This window comes from Neomonachus schauinslandi, chromosome 10, assembly GCF_002201575.2.
Source record: "Neomonachus schauinslandi chromosome 10, ASM220157v2, whole genome shotgun sequence".
In the NCBI taxonomy this organism is placed as follows: domain Eukaryota; kingdom Metazoa; phylum Chordata; class Mammalia; order Carnivora; family Phocidae; genus Neomonachus; species Neomonachus schauinslandi.
In genome coordinates, this window is record NC_058412.1 from 111,210,055 (window position 1) to 111,226,496 (window position 16,442).

Consider the following 16,442-nt stretch of genomic DNA (forward strand, 5'->3'; position numbering starts at 1 on the left):
TGGTCTGGGTCCTGCCAACCTCCCACCCACCCAAAGGGCCTGAGCTGGTGGGAGGGGAGAATGTTCAGATGGAAAAGAAGTTTGGACCGATGCAATTTTTACATCACCTGGGCTTTTAAATGGCAAACCCAGGGGCTTGTTCTTACACTCTGAGAGTGACAGCAAAGCTCCGAGATGGGCTGGGGCTCAGGCTCCGTGGGAAGAGGGGTCCCCGAGGGTGGCGTGGAGGGGATGATGCTGCTTATTCCTTTCTGAGTCCAACTCACCCCCTCATTGCCCCTGCTCTGCTTCCACTAAAGAGGAAGATGCAGACTCAGCAGGCCTTAGGGGACCGTGCAGAGGAGGTGCCGGAGAGAAAAGCAGGCCAGTGACTGCCTTCACGGGCCCCACCACAGCAGCTATGTGAAAACTCATGTGCGTGGGTGTGCGAGGACAGCCCGTCTCACAGAGACAGGCCTTGTGGGAAGAGTGGAGGGATTTGGGATTTTTTCCCTTTATTTTCTAAATTTGGAGTAACGTCCTATTTTTTTGTTTTGTTTGTTTTTTACATTTTCCCTACCCCAAAGGAATCCAAACAACAGGACTTGTGATTGATCTTGCACCACCCAGTACTCTAGCCCAGTGGCTCACAGTCCTGTTGCTCCGGAGAACCCTGGCTGCTATATCTGGGACGTTGCTAGAAACGCAATTCTTAGCCCCCAGCCCAGGCCTACTGAATCAGACACTGAGGGATGGAGCGGGGGCTTTAATAAGCTCTCCAGAAAATTCTGATGCACTCTCAGGCTTGAGAATTACTCCTCTCCAGTCTCAGTCCTCAAAGTGTGGTCCACGGACCTGCGGCAAAGGCCTCACCCGGGAGCTGGTTAGAAATGCAGACTCTCGGGCCCTACGCAGACCTGCTGAATCAGCCTCTGCCTTGAACAAGATGCCGAATGATTGTGGGCACATGGTGGGTTTGGGAAGCACTGACCTAGTGCTTTCCAGGGGCAGGGGGAGAGGTGTTGCCTGGACTCTTGGAAATCACAGCAAGGATGGTCACTGACTGGACACCTAAGTGCCAAGCCCTTTATATGACTTGTATAACTCATGTATATGACATGTTATCCTTCACTGGATTCTCTCCCAACCCTGGCAGGCAGGTACACTTGTTAATTCCACTTTACCTACGATGAGGATGCAGACTTAGAGGGGCTGAAACCTGCTTGGGGTCAGCCGGCTCATAAGCAGCGGGGACAGAGTTAAAGCCCAGAGCACCCACTCTCTGCACCCGGTACCCCAGACAGGGCGTGGCAGCTCTGCAGGGGCAAGAACGACCGCACACAGCCAAGATGCCGCCTCTTAATTACAGCTGCCTTGTGTCTGCCTCTGACAAAGGCCGTGGGCGGGGAAAGGAATCAACTTAATATGCGATTGCTCTTTCCAATTAGCACAAATTACCATTTGTCTGGGAGGATAATGCTGGGAGCTGGAACCGCCCCGTGGGTTGCAGTTCTCGGCTGCCTAACCCCTTCCGCTCTGGCTGCAGAGAAGGGGATGCAAGCCTCCCAGCAGGCCTCACCAGGGACAGGAGCAGGAGGCCCCCGGTAAACGCTGCCCGGGACCCAGTTGGGAGCATCCGTGGTTTTGGTCTGCCCTTCCGAGCACCTGCGCATTGGCCAGCACCGGCCCTAGTCCCCAGCTGCACAAGGAAGGGCTGCCCCGTACTCTGCTCCCCACAGCTCCCTTCCTGGGGCCTGGCACATTCCCAAGCCCGGAAAATAGTAGGGGGCTTTGCTGATGCCCATTCAAGGCTCTGGTGGCTTTGCGGTGAGAAAGCAGCCTGGCACGAGGAAGGACCGAGGGGCTGGTGGGTACTCTGCCACCTGTGCCCTCCACTCAGTTTCTGGATCCCTGAAGGGCTACCTCTGGATGCAAGGCCTTCGTGCATGCAGTTCCCTCTTCCTGGAATGCTCTTCCCTACCTCTGCCCTTCTCCAGGCTGACCCTCTGCATCCTTCAGGCCACAGCCAGTACTAATTCTTTTGATAACAGTAACAACAGCAGCAGCAGTCCCTTACGGAGTGCTTCATGTTGCGCTCTGCCCGCCGTAACTCAGTCACACAACAGCGTTATGCGACAGGTACTGCCGGCTCACTTAGCAGATGGGAAAACCGGGGCACAGAGAAGTTAAGTAGTCTGCCCGAGGTCACACAGCTAATAAGTGGTACAGGCAGTATTTGAAGCAAGGGGTTTGGCCTCGGAGCCCAGTCTGCCTTCAGAAAAGCCTTCCGGGCAGTGGGGAGCCTCCTACCCTTTCCTCTCTACTGACATTTAGCACAGCTCCACGCACGCAGGTGTCCTCCGTATTGTCTGCGCCCAAGGAAGGCGGAGACCCACTTCCGACTCGCTGAGGGCTGCGTCCCCAGCGCCTAGGTCTATGCCTGGCACGTGGCAAGTGCTCAGCGAGTATTTATGGAATGTCTGAATACATGGGTCTCAGTCTCCTCATCTTTAAAATGAGGTCATAGCTCCTCCCAAGGGCCATCCTGAGAACCGGGCAGCACAGGTAAAATGCTTGGCATGGCTTGGCCGTCACCGGTTCCTCTCCTGTCAGGAAGAGAGTGGGGATCTGAGCTCTAGCAAGCCTCGGGATTCCCTGCCCTGGTGTCCTGAGGATCACTTGTTCAGCTAGGAAACACGCATTGAGCACCTACTGTGTGCTAGCTGTCGCAGCTGCCGGGTCCACACACTGCAAGGGGGAAACGAAGTCAGCCCTTGGGGGCTTGGGGGAGGCGGATGGTGCATCTGAGACTGAATTGCCAGGCAGAATTTTGTCCTGGGATGTGCCATGAGGGATCCCTGCTCTGTCTGGTGCCCGGGAAGCCCTCCCTCCCACCGCCCCCTCCCCCTGCTCCCGGCACTGGGCACGCACAGGCTTCATGATCCAGGTGATTCCCGGGTTTTTGCGGAACTCCTCCACAAACAGGTGGTACTCGCATGGCATCTCAAAGGTTTTGGGGAAGAAGTCACACTTGGCTGCCTCCAGCTTTCCGGCCTCGCGCTCCAACTGTTTCCGGAATCGCTTCAGGTTCTTCACCATATAGTTTTTGCGGGTCAGCTGGGCAGCAGGTGGGCGAGCAGGCCGTTAGTTCCTGTGCCCACTGCCCTGCTCCAGCTCCCAGCCCCAACCCCCCAGCTTGTCCCCGCAGCCTGGGGCGCGCCAAGGAACAGTCGCAGTGAGAATAACTCTGAGAGCCTGTTGTTCTATAGTGATCCCCACTTCACAGGCCAGAAAACCAAGGCTCAGAAAGGTTAAGTCAGCTGCCCAGAGTCACCCAGCTAACAGAGGCACAGCCGGGATTTGACCCAGGCCTGTCTGACTCCCAAGTTCATGTTTCTAACCTCTAAGCTGCACTAACCTTTTCAAATCTCAGCATCGTTGGCTCCTCCGGTCCCATCTTTGTGGTCTGGTTCCTCCCGGACCTCCCTCCCATCTCTAGACTCCCAATTGCTCAACTGGCCTCTCCCCTGAAGTCACCATACGGCTCAAACATCCTGCTCCTTCGGCCCTTGCCCCACCCATCTCCAGTGCTGAAATGCCAACCAGACTGTGACCTCAGTCCCCACCCCAAGGCAGCCTGTCGTTCAGGTAACAGATCCTCACTCTCTCACACTCTTTAGCTCCTCGTGTATCTTGTGCACGTGTTCCCCACCTGGCACATACCCCACATTCTCTTCCACTTTTCCATGCTGGTCCTTTCACTCCCACACCTGCTCATTGCCACATCCAGTGACACGAATTGGCCGACTCAGTGCCCCGGCTGCCCCAGCTCACCTCGTAGTGGTTTCGGAAGTGACTGATGCGCACGTGCTCGTCCATGTAGGTGTGGTCAAAGTTCTCCCGGAGCCAGCTGACGTCACACCAGTAGAAATCCCACTCCCCTTCACTGCGGGTGGGGGGGACAAAGGTCACGACCCGAGGCCCTCAGCACTGCTGGGGGGCCTGAGGCCCAGGGAGGTGCAGCCAAGGGGGGGCAGGCGGCAGCATGTTCAAGAGGAGTCTTCGGGCGGTGGCTGCCCACAATGGGCTCTGTGAGGCCAGAGTGAAAACCAGAGAGATGTTCCTGCACAAATCCAGGCTGCTGGCCTCCTCTGAACAACCAGCAGAGCAGTCGCACGGAGCCCTGACGCCCCTTGGCACCTGTCAGCTGGAGGGAGGAGCCGCTGCCGAGTTAGACAGGGACGCCCCCTCCAGGTCACAGTCCCCAACGCTCCCCACGGCCCACGACAACCAGCCAGCCTCACCTGGTCATGCTACCTGCCTGGGCGCTGGAAGCATCTCTGTTGCCCAGCCCCCCTCCCCAAAAGCCCTCCTCCCGCTGGCTCCTCAGAGCAGCCTCAAAAGGTGACAACAATCATCCCTGGAGTCCCTGGACGAGGATGACCCTGCTCACCGAGGCCCTGGCAGCACCAGGATTCCTACCCAGTCATGCCCGGCTCCAAATTCCGACCTGCTTCTTCACCACCACACTAAGGAGAGGGACAGGAAAGCAGGCTAATCGCCCCAATCTGATGGCACAGCTGTGGGGCTGAGAGGAAGCGCTTGCAAACTATGTGGCGGGAAATAAAACAAGGCCGCCATGACTGCTTCCAACTCCTTCTTAAATACGAAACTACAGCTCTAACTGAAGCCCCGTGTGGACAAGACTAGACTCCAGTACCAGGCAGTGGGAACCACGGATTCCCCCATTCACTCACCTGTTTCCTCATTCACGGAGAGGCTGCGAGAACAGGGTGGAGACGAGCCTGGGTCTCCGCACACAGACCGACCAGGTGCTGGCCTAGCCCAAACCCTGACAAGCCGAGTGGCCTCAAACATGGCAGTTTTTACTCTTCTGCGTCCAGCTTTCCCACTTTCAGTAAATGGGTATGATAACAGCACCTCCCGGAAGATCTGCTCCATGATTCAGAGGTCATGCGTGTAAAGTGCTCAAGAGGCTTCGCTACTTTTAGGCAACAATATTCCCTGAGCACCGTGTCAGGGCAGCTGGTTGCCCTCACCCCTCATAGCTATTTTCTCCTTTTTCTACGATAACAGAATTCCCGACATTTACCTGGGAACATGTCATCTGCGTTCTCCAAAATAAAGACTACATTTTCCAGATTCTCTTGCAGCTAAGCTAAGTTCTGGCCAACGTGAGACACTTCTAGGCTGAGCTCTTCAAGGGCAGGGCATGCATTTTCTTGCCTCCTTCCTACCGACTGTGGCTTGGACTCGGGATGTAAGGGCTGGAGCTTCGCCTTAGACCGTGAGGACAAGGGCCTCACTCAAGTGATAGCAGAATGGAGAGATGGAAGCAGATGGATCCAGATTTCTATACCATCTCTGAACTTCCTACATCTGGACTCAATGGGAGAGATAAATAAACTTCTAGTCTGTCAAAGCCTCTTTTACTTTGGGTCTCTGTTACATGCCTCCAAACCTTAACCCTAACTTATATTAGCACCTACTATGTGCCGGGCATTGGATGCTTGTTCCATCTCAGTATCCCCAGGGCTCAGCATAGAAGAAATGTAGGCTTGGGGTCAAGTAAGTTGTTCAAGGTCACAGAACCAGTAAGTGGCCAGGGAAAAGCAGCCCTTGACCTGGACCTGCCATCACTGGAGGATTCAAGCCAGCTAGTGGGTGATGGCTGCATTCATTGATTCTCCAGAGAGCTCAAGGACACTGGCTATGGAACAGTCCAGCTGAACTGGGTGTGAACCCCACTTTGACCCTTACATGCTATATGACCTTCAACGATTGGCTTAATACCTCTGAACATAATCATATCTTACTGGATGGTTGTAAGGCTTAAATAAGACAGAGGGTGTCCGTAAGGCGCCTGATACATTTTGAGTGCTAAATAAATGTTGGTCCCTATCACAGCCAAATTGGGACAAGTCCCAGTAGCCACCCAAGGCAACTGGGAGAAAACAAAGGGAGACAAGGATCTGTGAGGCAAAGGGAAGAAGGGATGAGGTTGGCAGGGGGTGGGGAGGTGTCTTACTCCTTTACTTCCACCCATCCTGGCCTGTGGCGAAGGACATCCATGAGAGTATTTATGAGAGTGGTCTTGAATCGGATTGATGCTCTCTGCTCTCTGCAAGACAAAGCAACGGAACGCTTGCTCAGGATCACACAAAAACCTGTATAGGGATGTTCGTAGCAGCTTTATTAATAATGGCCCCAAACTGGGGGACACCTGGGTGGCTCAGTCAGTTAAGCGTCTGCCTTGGGCTCAGGTTATGATCCCAGGGTTCTGGGATCAAATCCCACATCGGGCTCCTTGTTCGGTGGGGAGCCTGCTTCTCCCTCTGCCCGCCGCTCCCCCGCTTGTGCTCTTTCTCTGACAAATAAACAAATAAATAAATAATCTTAAAAAAATAGCCCCAAACTGGTAACAAACCCAGATGTCCTTCAATAGGTGAATGGTTAAACAAACAGTGGTCCATCCATACGATGGAATACTAGTCAGCAATACAATGGAGTGGAATATTTATACATTCAGCCTGGATGCGTCTCTAGGGGATTATGCTGAGTGAAAAAGGCCAATTCCAAAATGTTATTATATACTGGACAATTCCATTTATATAGCTTTTTGAAATGACAAAATTATTGAAATGGAGAACAGATTAGCAGTTGTCGGGCGTTAAGGACAGGGTGGGGGTGGGAGTGTGGGAGAAGGCAGAGGGAGGAGGAGGGAGTGGCTATGGCTATAAAAGGGTCATATGAGGGCGCCTGGGTGGCTCAGTCGTTAAGCTCCGCCTTTGGCTCAGGTCATGATCCCAGGGTCCTGGGATCAAGCCCCACACTGGGCTCCCTGTTCGGCGGGAAGCCTGCTTCTCCCTCTCCCACTCTCTCTGCTTGTGTTCCCTCTCTAGCTGTCTCTCTCTCTCTGTCAAACAAATAAATAATATCTTTAAAAAAAAAGGGGGTCATATGAGGGATCCTTGTAGTGGTGGGAATTTCCTTATGGATGTCAGTATCCTGGTTGTGATACTGTACTATATAACTTTATTCTCTGTTACCATTGAGGGGAACCAAGTACAGGGCACATGGGATCTCACTGTATTCTTTCTTAGAACTGCATACGAATCCACAATTATCTCAAAGTCAATATCTAATTTTAAAAAATGTAACATATCTTTAGAAGTCTGGATAATGGCTACTTTTGTGGGGGAACGATTGGAAGAGAGTATGAATGGCATTCTGGAGTGTTGGTGATGTTCTGTTTCCTGCATATTAAGTTGATGAAAATTCATGAGCTGTAAACTTATGATGTATGCACCTTTCTGTATACACAACAGAACTCTCTAACAAAATATACCACAAATAAAGTTAAAGGACTGGCTATAGATTAAGATAAAATATTTGCAATGCTTATAATCCATAAGACATTAGGACCAAGTACAAAAAGAGCTCCTACAAATAATTAAGAAAAAGACAAAGAACTCAATAGAAAAATGCCTAAGGAAAAAAAAAAAATTGCCTAAGGGATATGAACAGGCAAGTCACAGCAGAGGAAACTTACCAGTATGCATGTGAAAAGATACTCAACTTTCCCAACAACACAGTAAACTAAAATACCAAGGAGAGGATTTCTGCTACAGGTTACAACATAAAAGGATGTGAAACAACAAGGGGAAAAAAGGTACAAAATAAATATCACACTTGACTATGGGGCTAGTGGAGAGCAATGGACAAAAGGAAACGTGACCAACTGATTCCAGAGAGAAAGGAGCCCTTCGTAGGGGAGCAGAGAGATGCCGCAGTTTCTAGGTCTGGGGGGGTGTCTGAGTGCGGGCAAGTGGAGGAATGAGCCAGCCGTGGAGGGGAGACTTTGCAGGCACCAGGGGAAAGCAGCTGAGCTTAGACAATACTAGGGTGGCCAACCAAATCAAAATCTGGAAGAACCCCCTTCCAAAACCAAACCAAGCCAAACCAAACCAAACCAAAACAACATTGTGGCAAATTTGCTTAAGAAAGAAGCAGTAGAGAACACAGTAAAGCAGAAAGAAAACCCATATTCCTGCACATTGATGTGGTGTGTGTATTTGGGCAGCCCTGCCAGAGTTGAATCCAAAAGTAAACCAAAAAACCATAAACAAACAAACAAAAACAGAACGGCCGTCCAGCCCCCTCCCTCCCAGGGCAAAAGATCAAAACAGCAGTACAGGAGGCTGGGCTTGGAGTGAACTCAGCGTTAAAGCTTCAGTCCAGCCCATGTTCTACTCAGCTTTAGGAGGAATCCAATGATCAGCCCCCAACCTAACTACTAGTCAGAGGAAGGGGCTTACAGTCTCTGGAAAATCAGTCTCTCTCTCTTTCCCTCTCTCCACACATTATTCCTTTTGTAGGTCTGAATCTCCATCTGGTATAATTTTCCTTCAGCCTGAAGAACTTTCTTTAGTGTTTAAATACATGACAAAAATAACAGCACAAAGGACCAGAGGGGAGTAAACAGAGCATGCTGTTCTAGGGCTCTTAGGTTGTGCGGGAAGTGGAATAATATTGATTCAGGGTAGACAGTGATGAATTAAGGGTGCATATTGTAATGCCCTAGAATAGCGGTTCTTGATGGGTGGTCCCAGTATTCCTCGGGGTCTTCAGGGGTTCACAAAGCCCTCCCTTTCCCAACTACATATCTTTGTGAGGCTGGATTTTCTTCCTATTCTTAAACCAAAACAACGTATCAGAACAGATTGAATCCAGAACATTTAGGAAGCCAAATGTTTTATATTGTGCCAGACGTTAAGGAAATTCACAAAAATGTAAAAACAATGACTACTCATCTTAGTAATATTGCAGGAGGGAGAACACAGTTATAAGTTCATAAAAATACATTATTTATGCTACCAGGTAGAGTACCTTGTTGCTTTTTAAATGAATTAATAAATATTTTTAATTTATCATTTTAAATTTCTAATACGGTATTGAGAAATACAAGCCACACAAAAATTAGTAAGAGTCCACAATAATTTTTTAGTAGTAAAGAGATCCTGAGCTCAAATTTTAAGAACCACTGCTCTAAAGTAGTGAGGTCAGGAGTATTTAAAATTTAGTCCAAAACAATGAAGAGATACAATTTCAAAATCCATCAGATTGGGGGAAATGTTTAAAATCAGACAAATACCAAGTGTTCGCAAGAATGTGGAAATGATAATTACCCTATAATGCTGATGGCATTGTAAACTGGATAAATCTTTAGAGAGCAATTTGGCATATTAAAACTGTCAGGTACTATTCATACACATTAGACTGGCGAAAATCTAAAAGTCCAAGTTTGGCAACAATGTGCTAAAATTGGAAACTCGGGCGCCTGGGTGGCTCAGATGGTTAAGCGTCTGCCTTCGGCTCAGGTCATGGTCCCAGGGTCCTGGGATTGAGTCCCGCATCGCGCTCCCTGCTCCTTGGGAGCCTGCTTCTCCCTCTGCCTCTCTCTCTCTGTCTCTCATGAATAAATAAATAAAATCTTTAAAAAAATAAAATAAAATAAAATGGGAAACTCTTCCTGTGCTGGTAGAAGGCACTCCGGAGAACCACAAGGCAGTACTTAGTAAAATTGAATTTGCACAGACTCTAGACCCAGCAGTTCCATCCTAGCTCTATACTCTAGATAGATACCCTACATATGCAACTGGGCATTATATGTACAGGGATGCTCGTTTTGGAACTATTAATATTTTTTATAGAAATAACCTGCAGCACACAGTTGGTGGTCCGCCCTTGTCCCTTGGGCATTCTCCATTCCTGTGCAAGTCAATCGGAGGGTCTTCCATTGCCAGCACCTGCAGCTCTTTGCCTGAGGGCTTTTTCTGGCCTCCAGAGTCTGCTCAGCCAGTGCTTAAAGCAAATCCAAAGTGCCCCTCCCCCAACAGCACACAACTAATGACAACTGGAGTTGATGGATAAATCTTCCAGCCCCTCATTGCTCAGTTGGGATGAGTCTGCAGTGTGTTTTGCACTATCTCCTAGGAATCCCCAGTGGGACTGAGCCCACCTGCCCACCGCAATAACCTGTCGGTAATGCACCTTTTATTGGTTTCTTTCCCTTAGCTGTCTCACATCCCCACTCCCTGCCAGTGCTTACTGGAATCGCCTTCCAACCTTCCAAATAAACCGCTCAGGGTCTGCTTCTGGAGGGAATCAATACTAAGACACAGCCTAAAGGCCTTTCAACAGGAAGTAGATAAATAACCAGTGGTATACAATGGAACACATATAGTAGTTAAAATGTATCCAGATCTACATGCACCAACATGGATAAATACTGAAAATACAGCTTTGTGTGACATAAGCAGCCCGCAGAACAATAATAGTATAACATCACCTATGTAACTTAGAGTCCTAGCCTCATGCAGCCTGGGGGGTCCAGGTCACACAGTTCCGGTCAGTAAGATAAAAACGTACGATTGCTAAAGAGGGTGCGTTCTTGGAAAGCATGGGTTCTTTTGATTAAGATAAAGAGAGAAAGAGATGCGGCTTGAGACTTCCTCCCCCACTTCTTCCCATCTTGATCTTGCCGTGAAGGCTGGGGCTATAGCAGCTACTTGGTGTCCATAGGGAAAAGGTCAAGACCAGCACGGAGACACAACTGACCGAGCTGAACCACTGCACCAGCCCTCCAGGCTCTTTGTTACATGAGGAAAGTTAATACAATTTTTTTAAAGCTGCTATTGGTTGGATTTCCTATTGCTTGTAGCTAAACACATTTCTAATTGGGTGTCTGTCCTAATAAAACAGATCCTGTTAACTGAAGTGCCCTATTTTGGGTTGGGGCGGGAGTGGGTGTTGAAGTTGAGGGTCAGCGTCTGGGATTGTGCTTGCATTGCTCTGATGGGTGCTGCATGGCGGAAGGGTCAGAGGCCACACAAGCCCTCCTCGGTGGCGGTGCAACCAGAAGCAGCTTTAGAAAGCGGAGAAATATCTAATGAAATAGACTATGTGCTACAGCGTGTGCGATGTAACCTCCTCTGACTCCCCACAGAAAACGTCAGTCAAGTCTACATTGCTCCCTCCTGCTCCGTGCGAATGGATTCCCTTTAGGGGATCCGATGAGGTGCTGAGTTCTGCACCCGGTTACTGCCGCAGAGGGAAGCAGAGGATCAGGGCAGAGTTGACACTGGGGTTACCAAGTCATCACATGGTTGTTGAAGGAGACAGGAGGGCATAGGTACAGACAACATGGGCCCTGGAGCCCGGCAAGCTCTGTCACTAACTGATCCTATAGTCGTGAGCGAGTTCCCTAGCTTCTCTGAGCTTCAGTTTCCCCACCTATAAAACGGACCCAATAGTAGTATCTATTTCAAAGGATTGTGATACGGACTCAAGGAGTTAATACAGCCGGGCACACATGGTAAGTGCTCAGTGATGCAGAGCTGGATAAAGGGGAGGAAGGACGGTAGGAAGGGAGGGAGGAAGGAAGGAAATTACTTTTGTGTTTATTAGATTGCGTGGGGACACTCACCGCTCTTTTCCCTTTGACAATCCATGGCCCTTGTAATTTTGATTCTGCAAGGAGAAAAGAAAAGTGATGTAACTGGTTCTGCATATCCACCCTGCCGTCCCAGCTCAATTTACTGCAGATATTAAAATGCTCATACCGTCAGACACAACACTGCCCAGATCCTTAGGCGTGAAGGACCAGCCTGGCCAAGTTCACATTGGTCAACATGTGCCCAGCAGCTTGGTCCTTGGAATAAATCACCAAGTATTCAAGGTATCAAATCGCCCCACTTCATAGGATTGTTCCACAGGCATGACCAGTAGAGTGAATACCTAGTTTTCAGTGCTCCAAAGGTCCAACCCTGAACCCCAGTTTTGAGGGCTGAGCTCAGCCAGCTCTGTGAGAAGGAACTGAAACTTGAATATTTGATTAGATCCATGGTCCAGAAGGGGAATGGATCAAAGACTCAGAGTGAAGTTAATTTCTGCACCCAAAATGGACCTTTCAAATCCTCAGTGGGGGTTGGGGGGTGGGTATTATTTTGCTTCTACCACGTCTAAAACAGTTTGGTCTTTAGTCCTGGTAAGACTGATCCCTAATGGCAGGTATGAAAAAAGAAATCAAAATTGGTCTTGTGCAGGATGACCATTGCAACTTGGACAGACTTGTCATCTGCATTAGTTTTCTATTACTGCATAACAAATTACCACAAACTTGGCGGCTTAAAATAGTACAAATTTATGTCTTGCAGTTTCTGTGGGCCAGGAGTCTGGGCATGGCTTAGCTGGATCTTCTGGCCAGGTCTCACAAGGCTACAAGCAAGGTGATGACCTGGGTTATGATTCTCATGCATGGGCCTGGGGTCCTTTTCCAAGATCATCCAGATTGTTGGCAGAGTTCCGTTCTCAGGATTGCAGGACTGAGGTCCCTGTTTACTTGCTAGCTCTTGACTGGTGACTGCTCTCAGCAACTAGAGGCCCCCTGCAGTTCCTTTCAACTTGGCCCCCTAGGCAGTTCACAACATGGATGTTTGCTTTCCTCCAGGCCATCAGGAGTTCATCCCTCTGACTTCCAATCCTCCCCACTCCAGGTCAGCCACAATAGAGTCCTATATGATGCATGGTACATAATCATGGTAGTAACTATCCCATCAAAGTCACAGGCTCTACCCACACTCAAGGGGAGGGAATTATACAAGGTGTGTACACAGGGGTGGGAATCTTGGGGGCCTTCTAGAATTCTGCCTACCACGCCATCTTATCCCTCAAAGAGCCAGTAGAAGGGATAGAGGATTCTACTTTATGAAACTGACAGAAATTAGCCCCCGACAAAAGCACGTGAACTCTTTTTTAAATTTTATTTTATTATGTTATGTTAATCACCAGACATTACATCGTTAGTTTTTTTTTTTTTTTTTTTTTTGCGAGAGAGAGAATGAGAGACAGAGAGCATGAGAGGGAGGAGGGTCAGAGGGAGAAGCAGACTCCCTGCCGAGCAGGGAGCCCGATGTGGGACTCGATCCCGGGACTCCAGGATCATGACCTGAGCCGAAGGCAGTCGCCCAACCAACTGAGCCACCCAGGCGCCCCCTACATCGTTAGTTTTTGATGTAGCGTTCCATGATTCATTGTTTTCGTGTAATACCTAGTGCTCCATTCAATACGTGCCCTCTTTAACACCCATCACCAGGCTAACCCATCCCCCCACCCCCCTCCCCTCTAGAACCCTCAGTAAGCCCGTGAACTCTTTTTTTTTCAAAAACGAATTTTAATCTTTAATCTTTAGTTTGATTTAACATTGCTTTTAGTACGATGTTGACACCAGCTGTGCGGAAAGGGCTCTGGAGAGATGTTCATAGCAGGACACACCTGCGGCTCTTCTTCGGTTCGGGAGGCTCCAGGGCAGCCAGTATTGCTTCGTCAAATACATTCTTTAGGCCTTTCTGTGTGAGTGCAGAACACTCCACACACTTGACGGCCTTCAGGTCACGGGCCAGCTTTTCAGCAGTCTCTGGAGTGATAGGCTTCTGTTTGTTCTTGGCAAGTTTCTCAATCGTAGAGGGGTCATCTCGGAGATCAATTTGGGTCCCAACAAGCAAGAAAGGAGTCTTTGGACAATGGTGAGTTATTTCAGGCACCCACTTTTCCTTCACATTTTCAAATGAGGATGGAGAGACCACTGAAAAACAGACTAGAAATACATCTGTTTGTGGATAACTCAGCGGTCGTAATCTGTCATAATCCTCTTGCCCTGCAGTATCAAAAAGTCCAAGAGTATATGGCTCTCCACCAATCACAACTGTGACTGCATAGTTGTCAAAAACAGTCGGTACATACTCAGATGGAAATTTGTTTGTTGTGTAGGATATCAGAAGACATGTTTTACCAACGGCACCATCGCCCACAACAACACACTTAATTGTCTGCATTGCTGAAACAGTTTTGTATCCACTTTAAATATTTCAAATTCAATGATGACCTCAGCTTCTCCGCCGGGGCGTTTGCCAGCACGCGAACTCTTATCCCAGTAGTACATTCAAGCCCCTCCAACTACCCCAGCACTAGTAAGGTGTCCTTCTCTTTTTTGATTATATCTTTTCTTTTTTTTAAGATTTTATTTATTTATTTATTTGAGAGAGAGAATGAGAGACAGCACGAGAGGGAAGAGGGTCAGAGAGAGAAGCAGACCCCCCGCTGAGCGGGGAGCCCGACGCGGGACTCGATCCTGGAACTCCAGGATCATGACCTGAGCCGAAGGCAGTCGCCTAACCAACTGAGCCACCCAGGCGCCCTTGATTATATTTTTTATACTCTTTCATGTTTTCAGTTCTATTTCCCTTATGTTTATCCAGTCTTTGGTTGAAAAACTTTTCCTGGGGCACCTGGGTGGCTTAGTCAGTTAAGTGTCTACCTTCAGCTCAGGTCATGATCCCAGGGTCTTGGGATCAAGTCCCACATCGGGCTGCTTGCTCAGCAGGGAGCCTGTTTCTCCCTCTACCTACTGCTCCCCTTGCTTGTGCTCTCTCTCTCTCTCTCTGACAAATAAATAAATAAAATCTTTAAAAAATAAAAAAGAATAGGAAAACTTTTCCTGTCGTCACTGAATTGCATTGATTCCTCTGTTAAAATTCAGTGGACTGTATATGTAGGTCTATCTCTAGACTCTTATTTGTCTACCCTTATGTTGCTACCACACTTTTTTTTAAAAGATTTTATTTATTTATTTGACAGAGAGAGACACAGTGAGAGAGGGAACACAAGCAGGGGGAGTGGGAGAGGGAGAAGCAGGTTTCCCACGGAGTAGGGAACCCAATGCGGGGCTTGATCCCAGGACCCTGGGATCAGGGGACCTGAGCCGAAGGCAGATGGTCAACGACTGAGGCACCTGGGCGCCCCAGCTACCACACTATTTTAATTACAATAGCTTTCTAGTAAATCTTGAAATCAGGTACTATAAGTCCTCTAACCTTGTTTTTTTCAAAATTGTCTTTGCAATTTGGGGTCATTTGCACTTCAGTATAAAGTTTAGAATCAGCTTGCTGGTTTCTACCAAAGATGTGTGTTGGAATTTTATTGGGATTGTACTAAATCTATAGATTTTGAGAAGTGACATCATCAAGTATTGAGTCTTCCAATCCATGAATATGGTCTATCTCTCCATTAATTTAAGTCTTCTTTAATTTCTTTCCACAATATTTTCCAGAAGTCTAGGACGTTTTAAATTAAATTTACTCATAGGTATTTGATTTTGTGATGGTATTTTAAATAATACTTTTAAAATTTCATTTTCCAATTATTTGATGATAGAATATTGTGGTAGACAGAATAATGCTCCCCCAAAAGATGCTCATGTCCTAATATCCCAGAACCTGTAAATACCTTACATAACAAGGGAAAATTAAGGTTGCAGATATAATCAACAGACTTTAAAATAGATTATCCTGGATTATCTGAGTGGGCGCAATGGAATCACTCGTTTTTTTTGTTGTGAGAGGGAACTAAAGAAATGGGGGTGCCAATTCATGAGAAGTAGAGCACGGGATAAGAAGCAGGCTAGTCGCAGGCTGGAATCTAGAGTAATTCATTTCCCTTCTTTGGGTCACATTTTTCCCATTTTAAAGTGGGGGAGTTGGCCCGTGCACTCTTAAGGACAGGAATTTGTCTGATTCACCTCTGTGTCCTTATTGGTCAGCACTGGGCTCAGTTTAAAGAAGGCACTGATTAGCGTTTTAGGATGAATGTATTAGGAATGGATGGATGGGTAGGCAAACGGGAGGCGGGATGAGCGTAACCTCTAAGAGCTTTTCCAGGTCAGGAAATCGAAAATGCTGAGGTTCCCCCAGGGCCACAGAAATCGCTAAGTACAGTTTAGAATCCCAGATTTTCGTAACTTTCCCGCCAGCGAGCCGGGTAGTGGACTCGCGCAGCACCTCCCGCGGCGCGCGGCCAACCGGGGCTTGAAGTCTTTTCTCTGTATTCATCGTTTTCCTCCCACTCTATCCGGAATCACTCCGCGGGGACCCCCAAGTCGGAATGCCTCCGTGGCTTCCCTCCCTTCTCTAAGGACGATGAAAGCATCTGGAGTCCGCGGCACTCCTACCTTCGGGCGCGACATGGTACGATTCCCCAGGGCCGGACCCAAACCGCCGCAGCGCCACGCGCGAGCCTCCGCGTCCCGTTGCCAAGGCGACGGAGGGCGCCCGGATCCGCCGCTCTGATTGGATGAGCCAAGCGCCCGCCTCTCCGCGCGGGCTAGTGTCCAATCCCAGCCGCTGAAAGCTTTTGCGCGCCGCGGCGGCCCAGACCCCCTTACTCGCTCGACCTTTCTCTCCCAACCCCTCGCTTCCGCGACCCTGGGGCGCACCCGGCCAGAGACTGGCTGCCCTCGGCGGGCACTGACTGCCCAGCGCCTCTTCCAGCTGCGTTTCGCTAGACCTACGAGCGCTCAGAATGAAAAGCTCAGCTTTTGGTAAATG

General features: G+C 48.9%; 2 protein-coding genes across 2 annotated transcripts in view; both read right to left on the minus strand.

The window, feature by feature from the left end:
* TTLL9 (tubulin tyrosine ligase like 9) overlaps positions 1–16,081 on the minus strand; it is a 38,238-nt gene extending 22,157 nt beyond the window's left edge. Inside the window, exons 1-5 of the mRNA XM_021689191.1 lie at positions 16,067–16,081; positions 11,489–11,532; positions 6,029–6,121; positions 3,814–3,925; positions 2,911–3,096 (exon numbers count right to left, since the gene is read on the minus strand). Of these exons, the coding sequence (XP_021544866.1) occupies positions 2,911–3,096; positions 3,814–3,925; positions 6,029–6,121; positions 11,489–11,532; positions 16,067–16,081 (450 nt within the window). The remainder of the gene's footprint in view (positions 1–2,910; positions 3,097–3,813; positions 3,926–6,028; positions 6,122–11,488; positions 11,533–16,066) is intronic.
* LOC123325993 (cell division control protein 42 homolog) lies at positions 13,242–13,971 on the minus strand. The gene has a single exon (XM_044918641.1). It carries the CDS (start codon positions 13,893–13,895, stop codon positions 13,320–13,322), a length of 576 nt encoding a protein of 191 aa, XP_044774576.1. The 5' UTR covers positions 13,896–13,971; the 3' UTR covers positions 13,242–13,319.
* Positions 16,082–16,442: the final 361 nt, after the last annotated feature.

Bases quoted from the DNA above. Each gene is read 5' to 3' on its own strand.
- LOC123325993 (XM_044918641.1), bottom strand. From the start codon at position 13,895: ATGCAGACAATTAAGTGTGTTGTTGTGGGCGATGGTGCCGTTGGTAAA.